Source organism: Cervus canadensis, chromosome 8 (genome assembly GCF_019320065.1).
Source record: "Cervus canadensis isolate Bull #8, Minnesota chromosome 8, ASM1932006v1, whole genome shotgun sequence".
NCBI classification, from domain to species: domain Eukaryota; kingdom Metazoa; phylum Chordata; class Mammalia; order Artiodactyla; family Cervidae; genus Cervus; species Cervus canadensis.
The window spans coordinates 68,979,952-69,000,378 of NC_057393.1; the positions used below are offsets into that span (position 1 = coordinate 68,979,952).

The 20,427-nt window shown below is 34.4% G+C and overlaps 1 protein-coding gene across 7 annotated transcripts in view; it reads left to right on the forward strand.

The window, feature by feature from the left end:
• Positions 1-20,427, forward strand: part of HERC4 (HECT and RLD domain containing E3 ubiquitin protein ligase 4) — a 126,138-nt gene that overhangs the window by 13,747 nt on the left and 91,964 nt on the right. For 5 of the 7 annotated variants that reach the window (XM_043476807.1, XM_043476806.1, XM_043476801.1 and 2 more), the window contains exon 3: positions 15,972-16,131. In XM_043476807.1, the coding sequence (XP_043332742.1) occupies positions 15,972-16,131 (160 nt within the window). Of the gene's footprint in view, positions 1-3,630; positions 3,724-15,971; positions 16,132-20,427 lie in introns of all 7 variants that reach the window. The other 2 variants (XM_043476803.1, XM_043476804.1) reach the window with 1 other exon arrangement.

Consider the following 20,427-nt stretch of genomic DNA (forward strand, 5'->3'; position numbering starts at 1 on the left):
GATAAATTCCAGATGAATCAAATATTTAAATGTAAAGGCTATAATGATAAAAATGTGCTTGAAGAAAACATGGACTGATTTTTAAAAAATAATTTTGTAAACTCGTGAGGAGGTCCTTTTGGCAAATTAAGCACTCATCCTCTGTGCTGTCCCTCTCCTTGCCCCTAGTTCAGAAATTGCACTTTTCCCTGTAGGTCGCATGAGAGCCTTGATTGAAGACATTGTGTTCTGTCTGAAGAGTATTTAAGGTTTCCAATAAAATGTACAACCCTCACAAATAATGGTTTTGTTGGAGTCAGGAAATACTTTCTGAATTGTGAATAGGCGTAGAAAAGGTAAGTTGCATAGAAGTAAAAATAATTTTGCTAGACAGAAGTCACGGTAAACAAAGGTAAAACAAACCGGAAAATACAAAGTTTAATATTTATTAAAATCAAAGTGTAAATCTCTGAGATATAAAGCACTTCTAAATATTGATGAGGTAAAAACAGCAGAATGGCAATGGATAAGAACAGGCACTTCACAGAAAAGGATATACAACTGACTTTTAAGCCGTGAGTACTCTTCAGCCTCATTCATACTAAAAAGTGCAGAAGACCTGTGTATGACTGGAGTACCATCTCTGCAATGAGGCTGTCAGTAAATAAGTGTTCATAGGTTTTTACAGTGGTTATTTTGCCATCATATATCAGAATTACAAATGTACATACCCTTTCTTCAAGACATCCAAGAGTACAGCTGTTGACTTGATAGCTCCGTTTGTGTATACAAAGTGAGTGAGACTACAGCATTGTTACAACAGCAAAACGTTAGGAGCGACACTGTGGCAGTCTGTGTGCTGAGTTGCTTCAGTCGTGTCTGGCTGTGCGGCCCTGTGGGCTGTAGCCTGCCTGGCTCCTCTGTCCATGGGGTTCTCCAGCCAGGATTACTTAAGTGGGTTTCTATGCCTGTCTCCAGAGGATCTTGCCAACCCAAGAATCACACCCACATCTCTTAGGTCTCCTGCATTGGCAGGCGGGTTCTTTACCACTAGCGCCATCTGGGAAACCCGACAGTTGTGTGTTAGTCACTCATCATGCCCAACACGGCAACCCCATGGTCTGTCCATGGAATTCTTCAGGCAGGAATACTGGGGTGGGTTACCATTCCCTTCTCCAAGGGATCTTCCTGACTCAGGAATCGAACCCAGGTCTCCTGCATTACAGACAGATTCTTTACCATCTGAGCTACCAGGGAAGCCCCGGTGACAGTCTGTTGGGAACTGGTAAAGTAATTCAGTCAGTGTAATGTAAATACTATGTAGTTAGGAAGAGAATGAGGGAGGAGTTTGCACATTATTACAAGATAAATTGAGTGACAAGAGCAAGGTGTAGAACATGGTGTATAAAGCTATATTTTGGATTAGAAAAAAGATGTATTTGCTTATAGATATATTTGCTCATACATACTCTTGCCTGAGTACTGGAGTGGGCTGCCATTTCCTTCTCCAGGGGATCTTCCCAACCCAGGGATTATATCCAGGTCTCCTGCATTGCAGGCAGATTCTTTACTGCTTGAGCCACCAGGGAAACCCAAATAAAATAAAAGGGTAGGCTCTGGAATTAGAGTGATTTGGTACAAACCCTGTACCCTTGTAGCTATGTTATCTTGGGCACTTATCTTTTACTTTTTAGCTATGTTATCTTGGGCACATAGCTTAGTGTTTTTGTGTTAAGTATTCTCGTCTGTAAAATGAGGATAATCGTGCCAGGGGTAGTTGTAGGGATTAAGTGAGCCATCACTGAAGTGCAAAGAACAATGCCTGGCATGTGGAAAATGCTCAGTAAATGTTTTCTTAAAAGTAAGTCTTAACACTGAAGTAGCTAAAATACGCTGTCTCTGTATTTGCTTTGAGATAGTATATTTATAACTGAAACTCAGGCATTTATTCAACAGAATATCTTTGTCCTAAACATTGTGCTAACCATAAAAGTATATTCTTCTTTATGTTTAGTTTACATTTACCTTGTTGAAGCTCATATTAAAAAGTTATACCCAGATTTCCCCAGAATGTATGTTTATTTCACTTAAAGGTAGTGTTGTATTGGAGCAAGATATAAAATACATTCCTTTACTGTTAGACTTTAAAGATACATAGTAATAACAGAAAAAACAGATTTTTTGTTGTTTTTGTGAGAATTACATAAATGATAGAAGTTAGATTCATTGTTTATTTTCAAAATTTAATGAATACTTAATTAGAAGATTTCTTAGTCTATTCAGGCTGCTACAACATAAATACTATAGTCTGGGTGACTTACACAACAAACATATTTCTCTTGGTTTTTGTCTGGGTAATCCAGGATCAGGGTGCTTAGATTTATTATCTGTTGATAACTTGCTTCTTGATTCACAGATGGCCATCTTTTCATTGTGTCCTCACGGCAGAAGGGTGAGGGAGCTGTCTAAAAAAGGACACTAATCTCATCAATGAGGGCTTCACCCTTATGATCTGATTATCTCCCAAAGGCCTACCTCCTAGTACTGTCATGTGGGAGGATAGAATTTCAATGTGAATTTGGGAAGCGGGCGCAGGACACAAGTGCTCAGTCTGTAACAGAAGGTGTAGTTTGTGTACTGGTAGTTGGAGGAAAAGACACTTAAATCTTTTTTTTCCTCCTGCTTATTCACACTTTTAAACCTGCCCCTCCCAAAGTGATAAGCAGCCTTTTAAATTGAAAATAAATGCATTTGGCTGCAGCTTTCTACTCTTATTTTTGCATACATAATTATTTTAGTATAAGTATGCCTAAATTTATTTGCTTAGTATATAAATAGGCTGTTAATAGAAAATGGGACATTTGCTGCTTATATTGTGCTTGACTGGGAAAAATTTATACGTTAAGAAAATCAAGAAAGACAAATAGACATTTCTGAGATTATAAGATGTGAAGATATAATGTGTTGCTTTAAAATGAGAAGATAAAATGTGGAGAACAAAACAGGAACAGTTTAAATGGAGACCACTGCACTGTTAGCTGTCTCCAGCTCCACAACAAGCTGCTGAGATAGCCTCTCTTGTTTATTGATGCTTCTTCAGTTCACTTAGCTTCAAACCTTAGATTCACCTTAGAGTCAGCTTCCTAACCTGTAGCAACAGTGTTGACTCAGTTGCCAAAATCTTACTTTCCTCAGTAACTTTCTTGTGTCTTTTCATTGCATTTGCAAGTGGCTAAATATGTTATCTTGAGCTAATTATCTTAAACCCTGGGGCCTGTAGTTTCCTCCTATCTCAATTAAAATTCTTTGCTTTAGTTTAGATCATTACTAGTCTATGCAAGAACTGTGGCAGTAGCTTTCTACCTGATCTTCCCATTCCAATCCATCCATCTTTAATCTTTCTAAGGCATATTTCTGTTTCTGTCTCTTGAATATTGCCCAGATCAAATGCCATCTCCTACATCTCCCTGGTGTGTTGTATAAGAACTTAAGTCATATATTTTGCACAGTATCTAGCACAGTTCTCTGTCATTGAGTACATTAGTAAGTTGCATTGCTATCTTCATATTATGTAATTATTTGGGTAAAAGTCTTCTCTCCCATGTCAGTAACTGCTGGTTAAACACCTTGTCTTACATATCTTTATCACAGAAGGAACACAAGGTGTTGAATGAACACGATGACCATTTTGTTGGATGTGCCATAGAAAGGGAAGAAAGTTACAGTTAAGACTCTTTTGTTTTGGTAAGTTTGTGGTCATCAGCTACTTTATAATGAAAAGTTTAAAATTTATACCTGTTCTAAGAATGTACATATTGGAAGTGGTAAAGTCAAGTCATTGTGGCTGTAAGGGGTAGTGAGAATGAGGCTTGGAAGGAGTTGATTATGCTCACTGATTCTAGAGAGAGGAGGTCACCGCATGCTGCACAGAGCTGAGGAGGAAGATACGAGGTCATCAGGAGGCAGAGAAGAGCCCAGGGAAGATCTTAAGACTGTAGCCTTCATTGAGGTTTTCTAGGGAGAGGCAAACTGGGCAGAATAGACAGTTTAGAATTGACTGTTTTGATTAATTCTTCCCACGCTTTGTTCTATAGGATAGGTTTCTTATTTCCTGGTACCTGGTTCTGGGATGATGTATGGGAAATTCTGGTTTGGTGTGTGAGAATTAGATAAGGATATAGTTGGTGGAATAATCTCTGATTTGGTCAGTTTGCATATGAAAGGCATGTTGGTAGGCAAGTTATCTTTAGGAATTAGCCAGTTCTGAGAGGGTTTAACTCTTCTGTATCTGTAAACCCCTTCCCCACCTTTCCTATGTCATCAACAAGAATAGAGAAAGTAAGAAAATATAGTTAATTGTCTCTGAGATGAATGAATTCCAAATATACAAGAAAGAATCTAAGAAAACACAGAACAAAAAATCCGCCAGTATATTTTGAGGGTTCATTCTTGCTGGTCTTAGAGATTAAAACAGCTATTTGGTTGATATATTTATATTGGAGTCTTTTTTTTTTTAATTGGAATCTTTATATTTTCATTTTACTTCTCCTTTCTGCTTCGAAGAAATTAATTTCAGCAGTTTCTAGCCATCCAGAAAGGAATTCTGAAGCAAAAATCTTGTGAAGCCCTAGTACAAGTACCGTTTGAAGTATATATTGAAAGTAAATTATTAAAACATAACCTTGCTGCTTAAGTATTATAAGCAAAAGGACAGTTGTTCAATAGGGAAATGTTTATATTTTAGTGCCTTTGAAGTAGGGATGATGGTACACCTGCCTTATCGGGCTATAAGGATTAAATGAGATTAAATAAAGTGCTTAGCACAGTGCCAGGCACATAATAAGTTCTCTGTGTATGTTACTATATACCTGTATGTAGATAAGAATGCATAAAAGGGGTATGGATTTGTAAACACATCCATTATAAAGGATTTTTTAATATAGTTAGTTACATCTCCATATGAATATTACTGTGTGCTGTCAGCTAAGACATGTAAGTTACTGTATATTTTGATTTTATCAGAAAACTTACTAAAATGTTTTCATGATGAGTTGTACCGTTCCAAATTCCTATTGATAATTATTCGTAATAATTCTAGAGAATAAGCATTTTCACTAAATATTTTATGTTTAGGCTTTATTTTTTTCTTAATTTTTCATATTTTATGATCATTATATGATTATCTTAGTGATCCTTTAAAAAGTTTCAATAAACAATTTTACTTTAGGAGTAGGGAAATAACATGCCTTGAGTGAAGTAGCCATTTGGTAATTTGTTAGCTCTGTCACACAGTTAGCAATATCATTATTTATTAAAGTAAAAAAAGCATTCTGAATTATTTATTGGTGTTATTCACTAATCCCAAGTTGTTAACGTCTTCATCTTTTAAAAAATCAGAATTATAAAATGCATCAACTCACTTTCACTGGTTCAGTTAAACAACTGAAGAACCATGAATGAAAGAAAACCACTGGTAGATAATCAGTGTTGACAATTTAGTGTTTCTTTACCCAGTCTTTTTTATTTTAAATATTTTTGATTTATCTGGCTGTGCTGAGTGTTGCTGCCTGGGCTTTTCTCTAATTGAGGTGGGCAGGGGGCTACTCTCTAGTTATGGTGCACAGGCTTCTCATTGCAGTGGCTTCTCGTTATAGAGCATGGGCTCTAGAGCATCCAGATTCAGTTGTTTTGACACGTGGGCTCAGTAGTTACAGCTCCTGGGCTCTGTAACCACTTGCTCAGTTGCTGTGGCACACGGGCCCAGTTGTCCTTTGGCCCAAGTTGTCCTCTGGAATCTTACCAGACCAGGGATTGAATCTTTGTCTCCTGCATTGGCAGGTGGATTCTTCACCACTGAGCCACCAGGGAAACCCTATTTTTCTATTCTTTTCTTTGCACGTATACTTGGCTGTGTGTAACATATTTTTATACATGAATGAAATTATGCGTTACCTTTTAAATTTCATAGTATAGCATTTTGTGAACATTAAATTTCTAGAGATATATATTAAGTGTGCTTTGCATTGCTTTAGTTGGAGTTGAGTTATTCAGGAGGGAAGGGGAAAATCTATAGCAACTAGTGAAGCATGGTAGGCAGAGGCTTTTGAAACTTAAGCTCTGACTGAATTAAACATTTACTAAGTAATTGAAATGGAGGTTCTTAAAATTAGCTTTTTACCAAGTATATCCTTCTGACCTCCAGTTTTGTAATTGTTATTAATATGACTGTGCTTGTTGCTATTCATAACTATTGTTTTCTAGACCCTGATAACTTGAGCATTAAATGTCAACCAAGATTTTTGTTCTGTGTATAAAACATTGACAGCTTTGCAAATTCTGTTGAATTCAAGTTTTTTTTTAAATTAAAAATATACGTAGAAATTCATTCAATTCATATACCATATTAAGAGTTGAGATTAATTGTGGCCTTTGGTCATGCTTGGTAATTGTACTTTTTATACCAGATAGTCCCTGATTTATGAATGAATTGTTTTTAAAAGCTAAATTTTTCTTTGCTCGTGCAAATACTGCTACATGTCATAAATAGGTTTTCAAACCAGTCTTTAAAACACATTATACCTAAGTATAATACTCTGTCAATAATTATATTTAACCTTTGTAACATTTTCTATAGAAAAATTCATTGAAGTTTTACGTTTGGGTATTAGAATTTATCTCTACCCATCATCTATCCTGGCTTGTTTGGCTCTCTTGCTTTATTGGTTCCACAAAGCTTAGGATAAATTTTTGTGAGCAACATTTAACTTAACGATATATCACATTTTAAATATAAATAATACTTGACTACTACTGTCTCTTAGGGAAGAAAATTTATCAGTCTGTGTTAATTATTTCCCTAGTATTTTGATTTTGGGAAACAGAGGACATTTGATCCTATGGGGTTTGGGTCATTTATAATTTTGGGACTTCAAATATCTTAAGTTCTTTTTTTCTAATTACTGAAATAATATATTTCTATAAGTTTTTAAAAGTTACAGAAATGTTTTAAAAAGTAGAAGCCACTTTTTCCCTTGCATCCTAAAGCTGACTACTACTATTTTTTATATTTTCATAACTTTATACCTGTATTAAAATACATAGTCCTGTACACGTTACATAAAATGCTGTGGTTTGCATTTTCATTTAATGTTTTTATATTTTCATGTTTTACTATATAGACATTTATTTTAATAGAAGCACCTGTTTCTGTTACATGGATATTCCATATTTATTTATGTACCTGTTACTGGAAATCATGTTATTTCCTGTTGTTTCCCAGAAGGAAAGTTTCTGGGTCAGAGGGCATGCATGTTTAAAATTGTAATACATATTGCTAACTTGCTCTCTCAAAAGCTTTTTTTCCCCCTTATACTTGTATTTAAAGATTGCTTAGAGAAGTATGTCTTTTGCCAACTTTGAAAAATTGTTTGGCATGAAAATAATGTAATTTGAACTATTAATAGAAACTTTAAACTTCAAAGTCAAATTTATCTGTGATTGAATTATTCAGAATAAGTTGTTTATTTCTGTGGACCACTTTTGGTCCTACAGTAGCCAAGATGGTGCTACTTGGCTAACTTGACAGGAATGTTTTGAACCCAAAAATATTTTGGTAAATGTATTTGTTTGTTTGGGCTGCGAAACAAAGTACCACAACCTGGGTGGCTTAAGTAACAAATATATTAGCACAGTTCTGGAGGCTGGAAATCCAATATCAAGGTGTCAAGTAGGGTTGGTTCCTCTTTTGTTAGGACACAAGTCAGGTTAGAGGCTATCCTGCTCCCATCAGACCTCATCTTAACTGATTACAGCTTTGATGACCACTTTCCCAAATAAGGTCACATTCTTGGGTACTGTGGATTATGATTTTGAGCATATGAATTTTGGGGTAACCAAGTTTATCCCATAGCAAGATTTTGAAATCTGTAGAGGAAAGAGGATACAGAGTAACATGATAATGTATTTTCCTTCAAATAGCTGTTCTAGAATTTTGAATAAGATGCAGCTTTTAAGAGAAGTTTGTTGTGAATATGTTGTGACTATGTTGTGAATGTGTTTTTTATAGCATTACCTTTATAACCAAAACACAACTCATTTTTTACTTATTGTTTGCATTGTTTCAAGGTTCTTAGAGCATGCTGTTGGTGATTATATCTTGAAAGTGAAATGAAAGTTGCTCAGTGGTGTCTGACTCTGTCCAGGATTCTCCAGGCCAGAAACCTGGAGTGGGTAGCGTTTTCCTTCTCCAGGGGATTTTACCAACCCAGGGATTGAAGCCAGGTCTCCCTCATTGCAGGCAGATTCTTTACCAGCTAAGCCACAAGGGAAGCCCAAGAAGACTGGAGTGGGTAGACTATCCCTTCTCCAGCTGATCGTCCCGACCCAGGATTCTTTACCAATTGAGCTATCAGGGAAGCTGCTATTATCAGGTTAAAATCCATTTAGCAAAAGACTCTTAATAGACCATCTTGTATATCTTGTGATTGGTTGTCTAGGAAGAAGTGTTTATGTATATTATTAAATCAGAATGGATCACGGTCGGTCAATACTCTTGAAGCTTTTCATGGTGATTCCTGGACATGCACATGCAGAGCTGCAAAATACAAGTAGATTCCCAGCGGAGGTTCAGCAAAGCAGTGGTTTGCCTTCCTGTTACAATATGTCCTTTTTGCAATATATTTGGTGCCACATTTTTTGCATTTTTGTACCTCGGGCAATTTTACCGTTTAAAGTGGCCCCTATGCATACTGCTGAGGTTTTGTCTAGTGTTCCTAAACACAAGAAGGCTGGAAAAAAGTCATTGAGGCATGAGTTTACAGAGTTTTGGCAGTGAATTCAGTGTTAATGAATTATAATATATTAATTAAGATGTCTTTAAATGGAAACACAAAACAAGGTTATGAATGATTGATTGATAAAGTGTTGTGATAAGAGACTTGGAGACTTGTAGCACCCTAATCTTATATTTTCTCTAGGGGCAGTGATTCGGTATTGGCTAAAGAAGTATTTGTGGTGACTTCGTGAAACAAAACTACTGTGAATAATGAGAATCTATATTCCCAACTAGACTAAAAAAGCAAATTACAAGTGGAACAGTGGTGGGGCTTCTTAAAAGGGTGGTGCAGTGGTGAAATAAACCATCATATTTAGCATTCTTTTTTTCATATATTGTGCAGAGTTTTAAATTATCTTTCAAGAAAATGTGAAAGAAGTTTGGAGTCAGTTTTTGTCATTTTCATTTTTCTCTTTTTGTACCTTTCATTAGCCACAGTTGAGAATGAAAAAAAAAATTTTTTTTTCTGTCCATAATGGCAAAGAGAAGATAACTGACAGAGGAACATGTTCATAATTACAGGACAGATCAGAAGGTGAATGTAGATACACCACTGTATGAATATGATGAAATTGATCATATAAATGAATTCTTAATTAAGAGTGAATTCTGGAGATGATATTCTACATGAATTTTCACAAACTCAAGAATTGATGAACATGTTTGTTAGATCCCAAAGGAAATAGGTTGTTCTTAGTTACTTACCCAAATGGAAGGATTTTGTCATGTAACGTTTTACAGTAAGAACTGGAACCTTTTGCTAAAAGGATGTGCAACCATATTCTTCTTTTATGATGTTTGTGCAGCAAAATGGTGTACAAATGAAAACTGGCATTAGGTTAAACATTTTAATTTTTATAAATCTGATAATGACAGTGTTTTGGATTTATGGGGCAAAGATGGCCTTTTTCTCCTTAGTGAAATGATGCCCCATCAGTTTTCAGAAATACTGCATTTTAACAGTGCAAGTGTAAGAAGAACCAGAAGTAACAGTGAGCTTGGACTTGTTAGATTTGTATTTGGAGTATATCTGCCTGATAGTATTTAAAGGATGGATATGCTACTTTTCTCTAGTGCTTTATCTTTTTTGTTTTTGCTCCTGTCTCTGAAAATGTTTTTTTTCTGTTTTTCTCAAGACAGTCTCCTACTCTTTTAAGTTTTCTTTGCTTCTTTCTGCCTCCCCAAACTAAATGGCCCTTTTTTCTTTTCTTAAAGAGAAATATTGTGAGCTATAAATACTGATATGAGCAGTGTTACATTTATCAAATTTTTCTGTGAACATTTTGAAGCATAAAGAAAAGTTGAAGGAATAGCACAGTGGCCAACAGTTAGTATTTTGCCACATATTTTTATCTGTATGTATTTATATTAAAAAAATACTTTATTCTGAATTATAGTCAATTGTAATAATCATGTGCTACTTTAAACCTTTCCCAGCAAGTTTAGTATTGTATGTTCATAATTCTAACATCTTCCTGTAGCTCCCATTTATCAAAGGAATAATAGTTTTTTTTTAATTGGCTTGCTTGACAGGTTTTCTTTTGTTTTCTGTCCTCTTATATATCCTCCTTATATTTCCATACTCAGCCTAAATTAAAGTGAATTTAATTCTCACTTTTTCCTCCCTTTTCTGTATTCTTTGGCCTTGAAAGGCAAATGTACTCAATAGCTTGGTGATTAAAACTTCAATAGAGTTAGCATAGTACCTAGTCTATAATAAACTCAACAAATGTTAACTGTTCAGGTTTGTTATGAGTTGTTTGTTTTTTTCTCATACAAGACATGAAGCCAGATTTTCTAGTGAATTTTTTGGTTTGTTTTGCTGGATTTATGTATTCCCTCTTTTTTCTTGCTTATCATTGACTCTCTTTGCAGGCCATCTTGTTTCAAGCATTCAACCAGAATTTGTCCTGAATGTGAATGTCTCAATTTAACATTGATCTGACTTTTCTAGCATACTGGGGAGAAATGGTTGAGGCTTTTCATTCTGATTGGCCATTTGGAAAAAAAGAGTAATTTTTAAAAATTGTACAGAGAACTTAACAGTTTGTATATTTGTTGTCAGGAAAACCTGTGTTGAGTACTTTTCCCAAGGCATATAATAATTATTCATACTCAAAATAGGTATCTTAGTAATTTGATGGGGCTCAAATTCTAAGAGAATCAAAGTTATTTATCTTGAGTTTTTAGTATGTAGAGAAATCTTAAAGAGCTCAGTTAAGTTTTAGTGAAAACATTGGTTTTGATACATTGCTTTAATTATTTTCTTTAATGTTTAATTTTAAAATTATTCAAATTTGAATAGAGAATATATTCATGTGGTTCAGAAATCAAAATAATATAAATACACATTGAGAAGCTTTGCTCTTATATTTATTTGACTACCCTATTTCCCTCTGTATCCACATCCCCTGTAGGTATAATAAACATAGGTAACTATGACAGAAAATAACAAATCATGTACATTATTTCACATCTTGATTTTTTTCCTCCCTTGATAATATACCCTTGAGATCTTTCCACATCAGCTTGCAGCATTTCCTCTTTATTTTTCAGAGCATAGAATCCCAATGTGTGGACAGAATCCTTTATTGATATTTGGAATATTTCCAGTCTTTTGTTATTTTATACAGTACTGCAGATATATGTAAAAACACACATTCACACACATGCATATTTGTATATTTGTATGCTTCCCAGGTGGCGCTAATGGTAAAAAACAAAACAAAAACCAGCCTGCCAATGTAGGAGACATGAGAGACTCAGTTTCAATCCCTGGGTCAGGAAGATCCCCTGGAGGAGGACATGGCAATCCACTCCAGTTGAAGAATCCATACCTTGCCTGGAGAATCGCGTGGACAGAGGAGCCTGGCAGGCTACAGTCCATAGGGTTGCAAAGAGTCGGACACAACTGAAGCGATGTAGCATGCATGTACACCTAGATTCTCCAGCTGGGTCCTCTATAGACAAAGGACAGATCAACAAGGAGAAAAGCAAAATAAGTGTATTGCCATGTGTTCACATGCGTTAGCACTCAGTAATGAGTAACTCAAGGGGATGGTAGAACATGGGCTTATCTAGCATCTTAAAAGAACAATAAATACAGAAGTAACAAGATGAAAAGGGCTTTTTGAGTTTGTGGGTTGGCAATTTGGGGGAGGAAAATGTGTGGGGAAACTTAAGATAAGGGCTATTGAGTAAAGTTTGTTACATAGTTTGTACTGGTACTGTCTCTCAGCTGATAAGGGTCTAGAGTTGTCTTCAGTGATTAACCCCTACCCTTCCTGCTAGAGAGGAAAGGTAGGACACCTCTACAGATTTATGTCCTGCTTTTAGGCACATCGAAAGAGAGCAGAGAGCTTTTCTTCTTAGTGGCCTTCAGTTCAAAATAATCCTTATGCCAAAATGGCATATTTTGAGTTGGCATATTCTGCTGCCCTTTAGTACACAGATGTATCTGTAGGCTAGATCTGGAACCAAGAGGTAAATGTGTATGTTTTGCTAGGTTTTGACACTTTTTTTTTTTCTTTCATAAAGGTGGTTCTATTTTGTACTTCCACTATGAATATACAAGAGTGCCTTTCCCCCCAACAGATTGTTATCTGACTTTTGAGTTTTATGAGATGAAAAATGTTATCTTGGTGTATGTGTGTTTTTTAAATAAGCTTTTTCAAAAAATTACTTTTTAAGAGCAGTTTTAAGTTCATAGCAAAATTGAGTAGTAAGTATAGAGAATTCCCGTGTACTCTCTATTACACATAGACAAACCCCCTCCCCGCCCCCCACACTATCCACAGGGATATGTTTCTTACCATTAATGTACCGACATTGACAACGTCATATCATCCACACTCATAGTTTACTGTAACATTGTCTGTGTTGTACATTTGATGGGTTTGACGACTATATAATGAAATGAGCCCAGCAGGCTCCTCTGTCAATGGAATTCTCCAGGCAAGAATACTGGAGTGGGTTGCCATGCCCTCTTCCAGGGGATCTTCCCGACCGAGGGATTGAACCTGGGTCTCCTGCATTGCAGCCAGATTCTTTACTATCTAAACCACCAGGGAAGCTCACTTAGTATTGTACAGAATAATATCATACAGAATAGTTTCAGTACCCTAAAAATCCCCTCTGCTTTACCCTTTATCCCTCCCTCCCTTTAAACCCAAGCAACCAGTAATCTTTTTACTGTCTCCAGAGTTTGCCTTTTCCAGAATGTCATATGGTTGGAGCATACATTTTGTAGTCTTCTCAGATTGGCTTCTTTCACTTAGTAATATGCATTTAAGTCTTCTCCATGTGTTTTTATGGCTTGATAACTCATTTCTTTAGCACTGAAAAATATTCCACTGTCTCGATATACCACAGTTTATCCATTCACTTACTGAAGGACATTTTTGTTGCTTCCAAGTTTTGGAAAGAATAAAGATGCTATAAACATCCACGTGCAGGGTTTTGTGTGGACATAAATTTTAAGCTCCTTTGGGTAAATGTGAAAGAGCACAGTTGCTGGATCATATAATGGTATGGTTTGTTTTGTAAGAAACTGCCAAACTGTTTTCCAAAATATCTGTACCATTTTACACGTCCATCATCAATGAATGAGAGCTATTGTTGCTCTATATCCTCACCAGCATTTGGTATTGTCAGTGTTTTGGGTTTTGACCATTTTAATAGGCTTATAATGGTAGCTCATTTAAATTTGCAATTCTCTGTTGGTAGATAATGACTTGCCATCTTTGTGTCATCTTGGTGTGGTGTTATTTCAGGTCATTTGCACTATATATATTTTTTTGTACTATTTTTTAATTGGGTTTATTTTTTTATTTTTGAGTTCTAAGAATGTTTAATATATAGATATATTTTGGGGGAAGGGGTGACAGTCTTTTATTAGGTGTGTTTTTTTGCAGATAATTTCTCCAGTCAGTGGCTTGTCTTCTCATTCTTTTGATAAGTGTAAACTTTTGTAATCAAATAGAGAAGTATACAAATTAAAAGTTTATGGCTTTATGAATTTTCCAGGTGAGTATATTGTTGACTTCTCAGCGTAGTTTGAATTTTCATTTCTCTCATCAATGAATTTGACATCTTTTCATAGGATTAAGAGCCACTTCTCTTCCTTTTTTGTGTGGACAATCAGTTCACATCTTTTGCCCATTTTTTCACTGAGCTGCTGCTCCCCCCTCCTCCTGTTTAGTCTTTAAATATTAGGGAGGTTATTTTTTTATTTGACATATCAACAACGTTTTCCCTCTTTTTTTTTTTTTTAAGATCAGCCATTTCAGTTTGCTTTTAGTTTGTTTTGCTACATTTGAAGAAGTAATTTGAATTTTCTCTTAACAGATACATGGCATCTCTTTCTCTTTCCTCACGTACTTTTAACTTAGCGTCAGTGCCTTCCAAAATTCTTCCTAGTATCTTTTAAAAGTATTTCATGTTCCCCTGGTGCCTTTTGTATATCTTTACCTTTGCCTTTAATAGACTCCTTACCTCACTTGTTTTTCTGTAGACTGTAAACTTGTCGAGGACTAGAACTGTTGTATCTATCTTTCTCTAGTACTTAGAGCACAAGAAATACACAGTAAATATTAATATTTGGCATGGATGATTGTGTCTTCTTTGTTTCTTGGCTTTTTGGTGTCTTTGATTTTATAGCAATTGATATCAAATTTAAGTACTCTTCCTATATTACTGTTGAACCAACCAGTCTTACTCATCCTTCTTATCATTCTCTTATTTTTTGCTCTTTATTCCATCTCCTCTGAGGATTGTTCTGGAGAGACGTTGGTTCATTTCGGGGTCCTCTGTGAAAGATGAATAGATCTTTTGCATTTTACTTTCTTCATAATTAAGATTTATGGGAGTGTTTTGATGTAAATAAATGATACCATACTTTTAAGTTCTTTTGTTTTTTGGGAGGAGGGGCAGTATGTTATATATGTTTTGTTTTCATATGTTTCTGCAATATAATTTTATAAAAACATGTATAAAATATACACAAAAAGTGAGAGATTCATATAGTGAATTTCCACGTACTATTTATCAACTTCACGAATTATGAACTCATAGTATTTTAAGGTAAGTACTTAAAAAGACATATCATTAGAGTTATACAAATTCTTAAGGCTGTCTAAGGGCTAACTTCCCACCCCAAAATGCAGAATAAGTAATGCAGATGCAATTTGAATTTCTCTGTTACTTAGGGATTCAAACCTCTGTGATGTCTTATTATTGAGCAGCTGTGTTTGTACATTACACTGAGCTAAAATATGCTTCTGAGGAAACTTATTGGTTCAGTTTTAGCAGCTCTGCAATAAGAGACTTTCAGTTTATAGTAGACAGAGCTTTATTATTAGGCTAAAAAAGGTTAATTTTTTTTAAAGGTTAATTTTAAATGATGTCTTTAAGAAAACTTGTGTACTAGTAAAAAACTGATAGTGCACATCTTAAAGAGACTAAGGAAGCAATTTCATTTTCTTTACTGATTTGTCAGTGGCTGTTGCCAGTCTTACGAGGGCCAATATTTTAAATTAATTTCTGATTTAAAACTTGAACATATTTTAACCACATGTGGAGTTTTTATATCTTTCACATTAAAATAGCAGCCCATAAACTGAAATCTGTTTGTTATGGTTACATTGCCTTTCAGTTCTCTCCTCAGCATATCTAGTAGACACTTTATGAGATCTGTAAATAATTTGTTTCCTATCAGAAATTGCTAATTCAGATTATTTCATTTGTTTCAGAATCACTCCATAGTAGTACCCCATATGGTAATACCTATGCTGGTTATGATTTTATTGTTAAAAAACAGCCAGTTTATTCAAATGATTCCTTTTCAGCTGGACTCCTTTTGTTAGTAATGGTTTTGAATGAAGAGCAATTCCCGAGAAAATTTTTATACACCCTTAATTTCTTCCCCAGATGTTCAAGTTACTTAATAATCTGAGTTGATTATGCCCTGTGGTGTATATCTGTATTTACTATAGTGAGAATTTTGTGTGGAATGTGTATTTGTTAGGTTTTGTAGAATAACTAAATTACAGTCTGTATTTCAGCATTTCCTTAACTTTTTTGTACAAGATGAAGACTATAGTTTTATTCTTATTAGGAATTTAAAACTAGAATGTAATGTCTCTGTTTCTCATTTCTGTAGAGCAGGTTGTTGCCCTGGATGCCCAAAATATTGTAGCTGTTTCATGTGGAGAAGCTCATACATTAGCACTAAATGACAAGGGCCAGGTGTATGCTTGGGGTCTCGATTCTGATGGACAGCTTGGCCTGCTAGGATCAGAGGAATGTATCAGAGTACCCAGGTAACAAAGGTGACCGACAAAGGGGTCTTTAACAATCTTTTATAATAAATTTGTTATCTGACTCATTCTGCTTACTACTGGGCATTTAAGAGTTGATATACAATCACTTCTCCCCTTTAAGCTCTAAAGGCATTTATTGGGTGCTTGCCTTTAGTTTGTATCGAATGCTGTTTCTTGTGTATTTCATGTTTTCTCCCAGATTATGTTTGTTTGTAAAGATAAGGGGTAGAGAACGCACTCTTTGTTAGAAATTTTCTCACTGAAATTAGGTGGATTAAGACTAAACCATTAAATATTGGTTGGTTGTATATTTCTTTCTCTTGTTTTTTTAGTCTTTATTGTTTTTATTGAATGTCAAAGTCCCACATGCTTAGAATAAAAAGAATAATTCACTTTCTACATTTTTACATAGCACTGACCACAATTTAATTTATGCTAACCACAGACTCATCATAGAATTATTTCAAAGTTTAAAAACTAGCAGTGCTTCATCAATATTGTAGTTTTAGAGAATTATATAGGGCATAACTATTGCTTTAATATTAAAAACTGTAATCCTGAACATAAAGGTTTAAAGAAGAATATCCAGTTCTTTTGGGTACATAATTAATACACTAACTTGTGCTTAGTATTTAAAATTATACAAATTCTTGTCTCCTTAAACTTTTATTTTCCCCCTGGTAATAGTTATAGGGACAAAAGAGAACTTTCTAGAGAACCAAGGTATTACACTAATTTTAGATTTATTCCAGGTACCATTTTTATAATATATACATTTAGATATTTTGTTTTTAACATTATTAATGTTTGCCCTGGCTTAAGAAATAGATAGCTACTAGGATAAGAAATTGGAGCACAGGAAATAATGTATTTCAGAACCAGGAGGGAATTCCCTGGCGGTCCAGTGAGGACTCCATGCTTTCATTGCTAAGGGTACAGTTTCAATCCCTGGTCAGGGAACTAAGATCCTTTAAGTTGAATGGTGCTAAAAAACAAAAGCAACCACAAAACAAAACAAAAAAAATTCAGAACAGAGCTCTTATCATTAGAAATGACCTTTTTTAATTTTTTTAAAGTAGAGATGGTATCTAGTTCCTTCAGTAAGCCCATATCCTTTTATCAAATATATATATATGTGTGTGTGTGTGTGTCTGTTGAAAACTTAAAGTATACATTTGAAGTATTTGTTTTGTTTTAGCATATTAAAAGATTTTTTTCATCTTTAGTTTGATGCTTTATATTTGTTCTCGTAATGAGCTGTCTGTTGAGACTTTGGGATATGTCACATTAATGTGTTTTCTTTAACCTGTAATCAAATTCTGCAAAACTCCCCAAACAAATTTCTTCTCTTTTTGTTTCTTCTGTAATAACAATTAAATAGCAAACACATTTCCCATTATGCTTTTAGTGCCTCTTTAATGATGGTGCTGTTGGGAGAGAGTTTTTTCCTTAAGCTAAGTAAACTGAATTTTTTTAGTCATTTCAATTTTGATTTCTTTTAGAAAATGTTAATTTGCAGCCAAATGGCTATTGGCTACAAAATGCAAAGCATTCATAGAAACAGAGTGATCTCGCATTTGTCACGTTCTTTACTTCCTTTATTTCCTTCCATAAGTAATTATTGTAGAATGGGATATTTTTATTTAAGATTTTTAAGAACTTTTTGTTTTTAGGATTGAAAAGAGTTAAATGTTAGATTTTCTAAGTCCTTATTTTCAAAACCATGATTTACAGCAAGGCTGTCTAGTTTCCCATATTCTTCACTCCACTGAATTTTCCTTTTTTTTTTTCCTGTTCAGTTCTGGTATAAGAGACAGTAATCCATAGATACTTTGTAAAGAGAGAAAGATAAGGAGAAAATTTTATTATGTGACAGTTTATTTGAAGGTTGCCCAATAATCCTGTTATTTGTGACTTTGCTCTTTTATGAACCTGAATGGGGACCTGTAAAAGATCTTAACTGAGTTCTTTGGTTTAAACTTCTCTGTTAGTTTTAAGCTGTGTATAAGGGCGTCGTTCCTGTTGAACTTTCGCAGTTTTTCATTGGGCTAATCTGATTTGGATCTGTTGTGACACACACATACATATACATATATATAAATTTTTACTGGTACTTCATATTTTAAAGGGCAGTTTAGTATTTCAATACAGTAGGAGTATGTTTTTATGAAAGACCACCAGTGATTTTTTTTTTTTCCTTTTTAAATCTCAGCACCAAATAATTTTTTAGCTCCAAATCTTTTTCTAGGTGCTTAGAAATGTCAGCCAGCTTTATAACTTTCACATACGTTTTGAATAAAACATATGATAGGAGGAAACTCAGACACATGAATAGATTTTCTTGATTTAACTCAATTTTGAAAGCATATTGCAGAGCGTTCCCAGGTGGTCCAGTGGTTAGGATTCTGCTTTCACCTATAGGCCATGTTGGATCTCTGGTAGGGGAGCTAAGATCCTGCAAGTTGCATGGCATGGCCAAAAAATATGTTACAATTTCTGCCTAATATTAGCATATGAAAGTGCAGAGTATTTCAAATTAAAAAGAAAATTAAAGAATATTTAATGGGAGACTAGATCAGTTGTTAGCCTAAATTTTTCAAAATCAGCTACGACTTTTCTCAGATGAATAAGAAAGTTGTGGCTTAATTGGGAAATACAAAATTGTTGATTATGTTTTACTGGGAAATTTATTTTTAAAACCACTTTCTTGAGGTATGTTTGGCATACAAAAAGCTTTATTTTTTTAGTTTATACACCTTGATGATTTTCTAATTGGCAAAATATTTAATGCTCTAGTTCTTCAAAGTCTTGATTACATACTAAATTCTTGATTATATTCAAACTTTTCACTGTTTCTTGTTAATGGTTGTTAAAAGAATTTTACCTTCACAGACAAACTGGAAATGCCTGGTTTCTGCCCATATTGCCACTGTGCATTAAGTTGGAAAAATGTAACAACACAACAGTACACATATTCAACAACTTATGTTTTGACTTCAAGGCTTCTCAAGGGAGGGGTGTATAAATCTTACTTCCAAGCTTATGCACTATTTTCTTAAAATTTCAAACATCTTTCAAAATTCAGTGAAGAAATAATTGTTTTCTTTACAATGAATAATTTTAGTGATGTCATGGCCATTTAAAAATGTTTGACAAGAACTCTAAACTTGAGGGAGCTAAATTTATAAGTATTTATAAAATATTTACCCTAGACATCTGAAATTTTGATTTTCTTTTCATAGTTCTTATTAATTAGGACTCTTCATATACATGTGTAAATATATTTTTATTTACAAAATTTCTTTTGTTTTGACTTTCCTATTAACTTGATTTGAATCCTTTTAAAAATTGAAAACTGAAAAACATTTACATTATCTTTTTTATTCATTGGGGATTATTTTTGATGAATTCTGTAAAACTTTGTTTCATTAAGAATTTTCTGATTTGTCTCTTCAGGAAAAATGCACCATGGTAAAATTGTTTTACTATTCATATATATCACAGTATTTTTGTTTCTTTTTTAAATTCCCAAAAGCTTAAAAAAGCAAACCCTCTTCTCTTTCCCACTTCCACTCCCGCATCTTCAGTGTATTACATCTCCATAGAGACAAAAACAGAGATTTCTTTCCTTTAAAACAGTAATGACACAGAAGAACATCCTCACTTGTCTTGAGCAGACACAACTGAAAAATTCATCCTGTATTCTAAGCTGCATGATAATACTTTGGTAATGAGAGTCACTGAGTGTAAATTGCCGTGCAAATTTAGAAGTTTTGGGGGCAGACTTTATAAATAGTTTAATACGAAAGCCTCAAAGAAGTTACAGATTCACTTATCCTCAAACAGTGGACACTTGACATACCTTTGTTTCCCCATACATTTTGCCAGACACTGTGGTAGGTGCTTGGGATTCCATGGGTAGAAGATAATATTCCACTCTTACAGAGCTTATTGTTTAGCAGAGTATACTAGTAATAATTAAATGAATAAGTATTCCAGTAATTTATAGAGATAAATGCTGTGAAGGAGAAAACAGCTTGCTGTGAGAATGTAGAATTTGAAAAGATTTTACTTAGTTTTGCAGATTGGGCTTGATACCAGGAACAGTTGTTTTTTTAAAATCATTCAGTACCATTTACTAGTCAATGTATGATGTACCTAGTATGCATAAGCAGTAACAGTAAATGTTTAATAACTTCACAGTTGTACATATCCATGTATTTTTTATTCCTGTTTTTGCTTTGCCAGTGTACATTTAGCCTTTTGCTATATTTGAAAATCTGAAAATATGTTGGA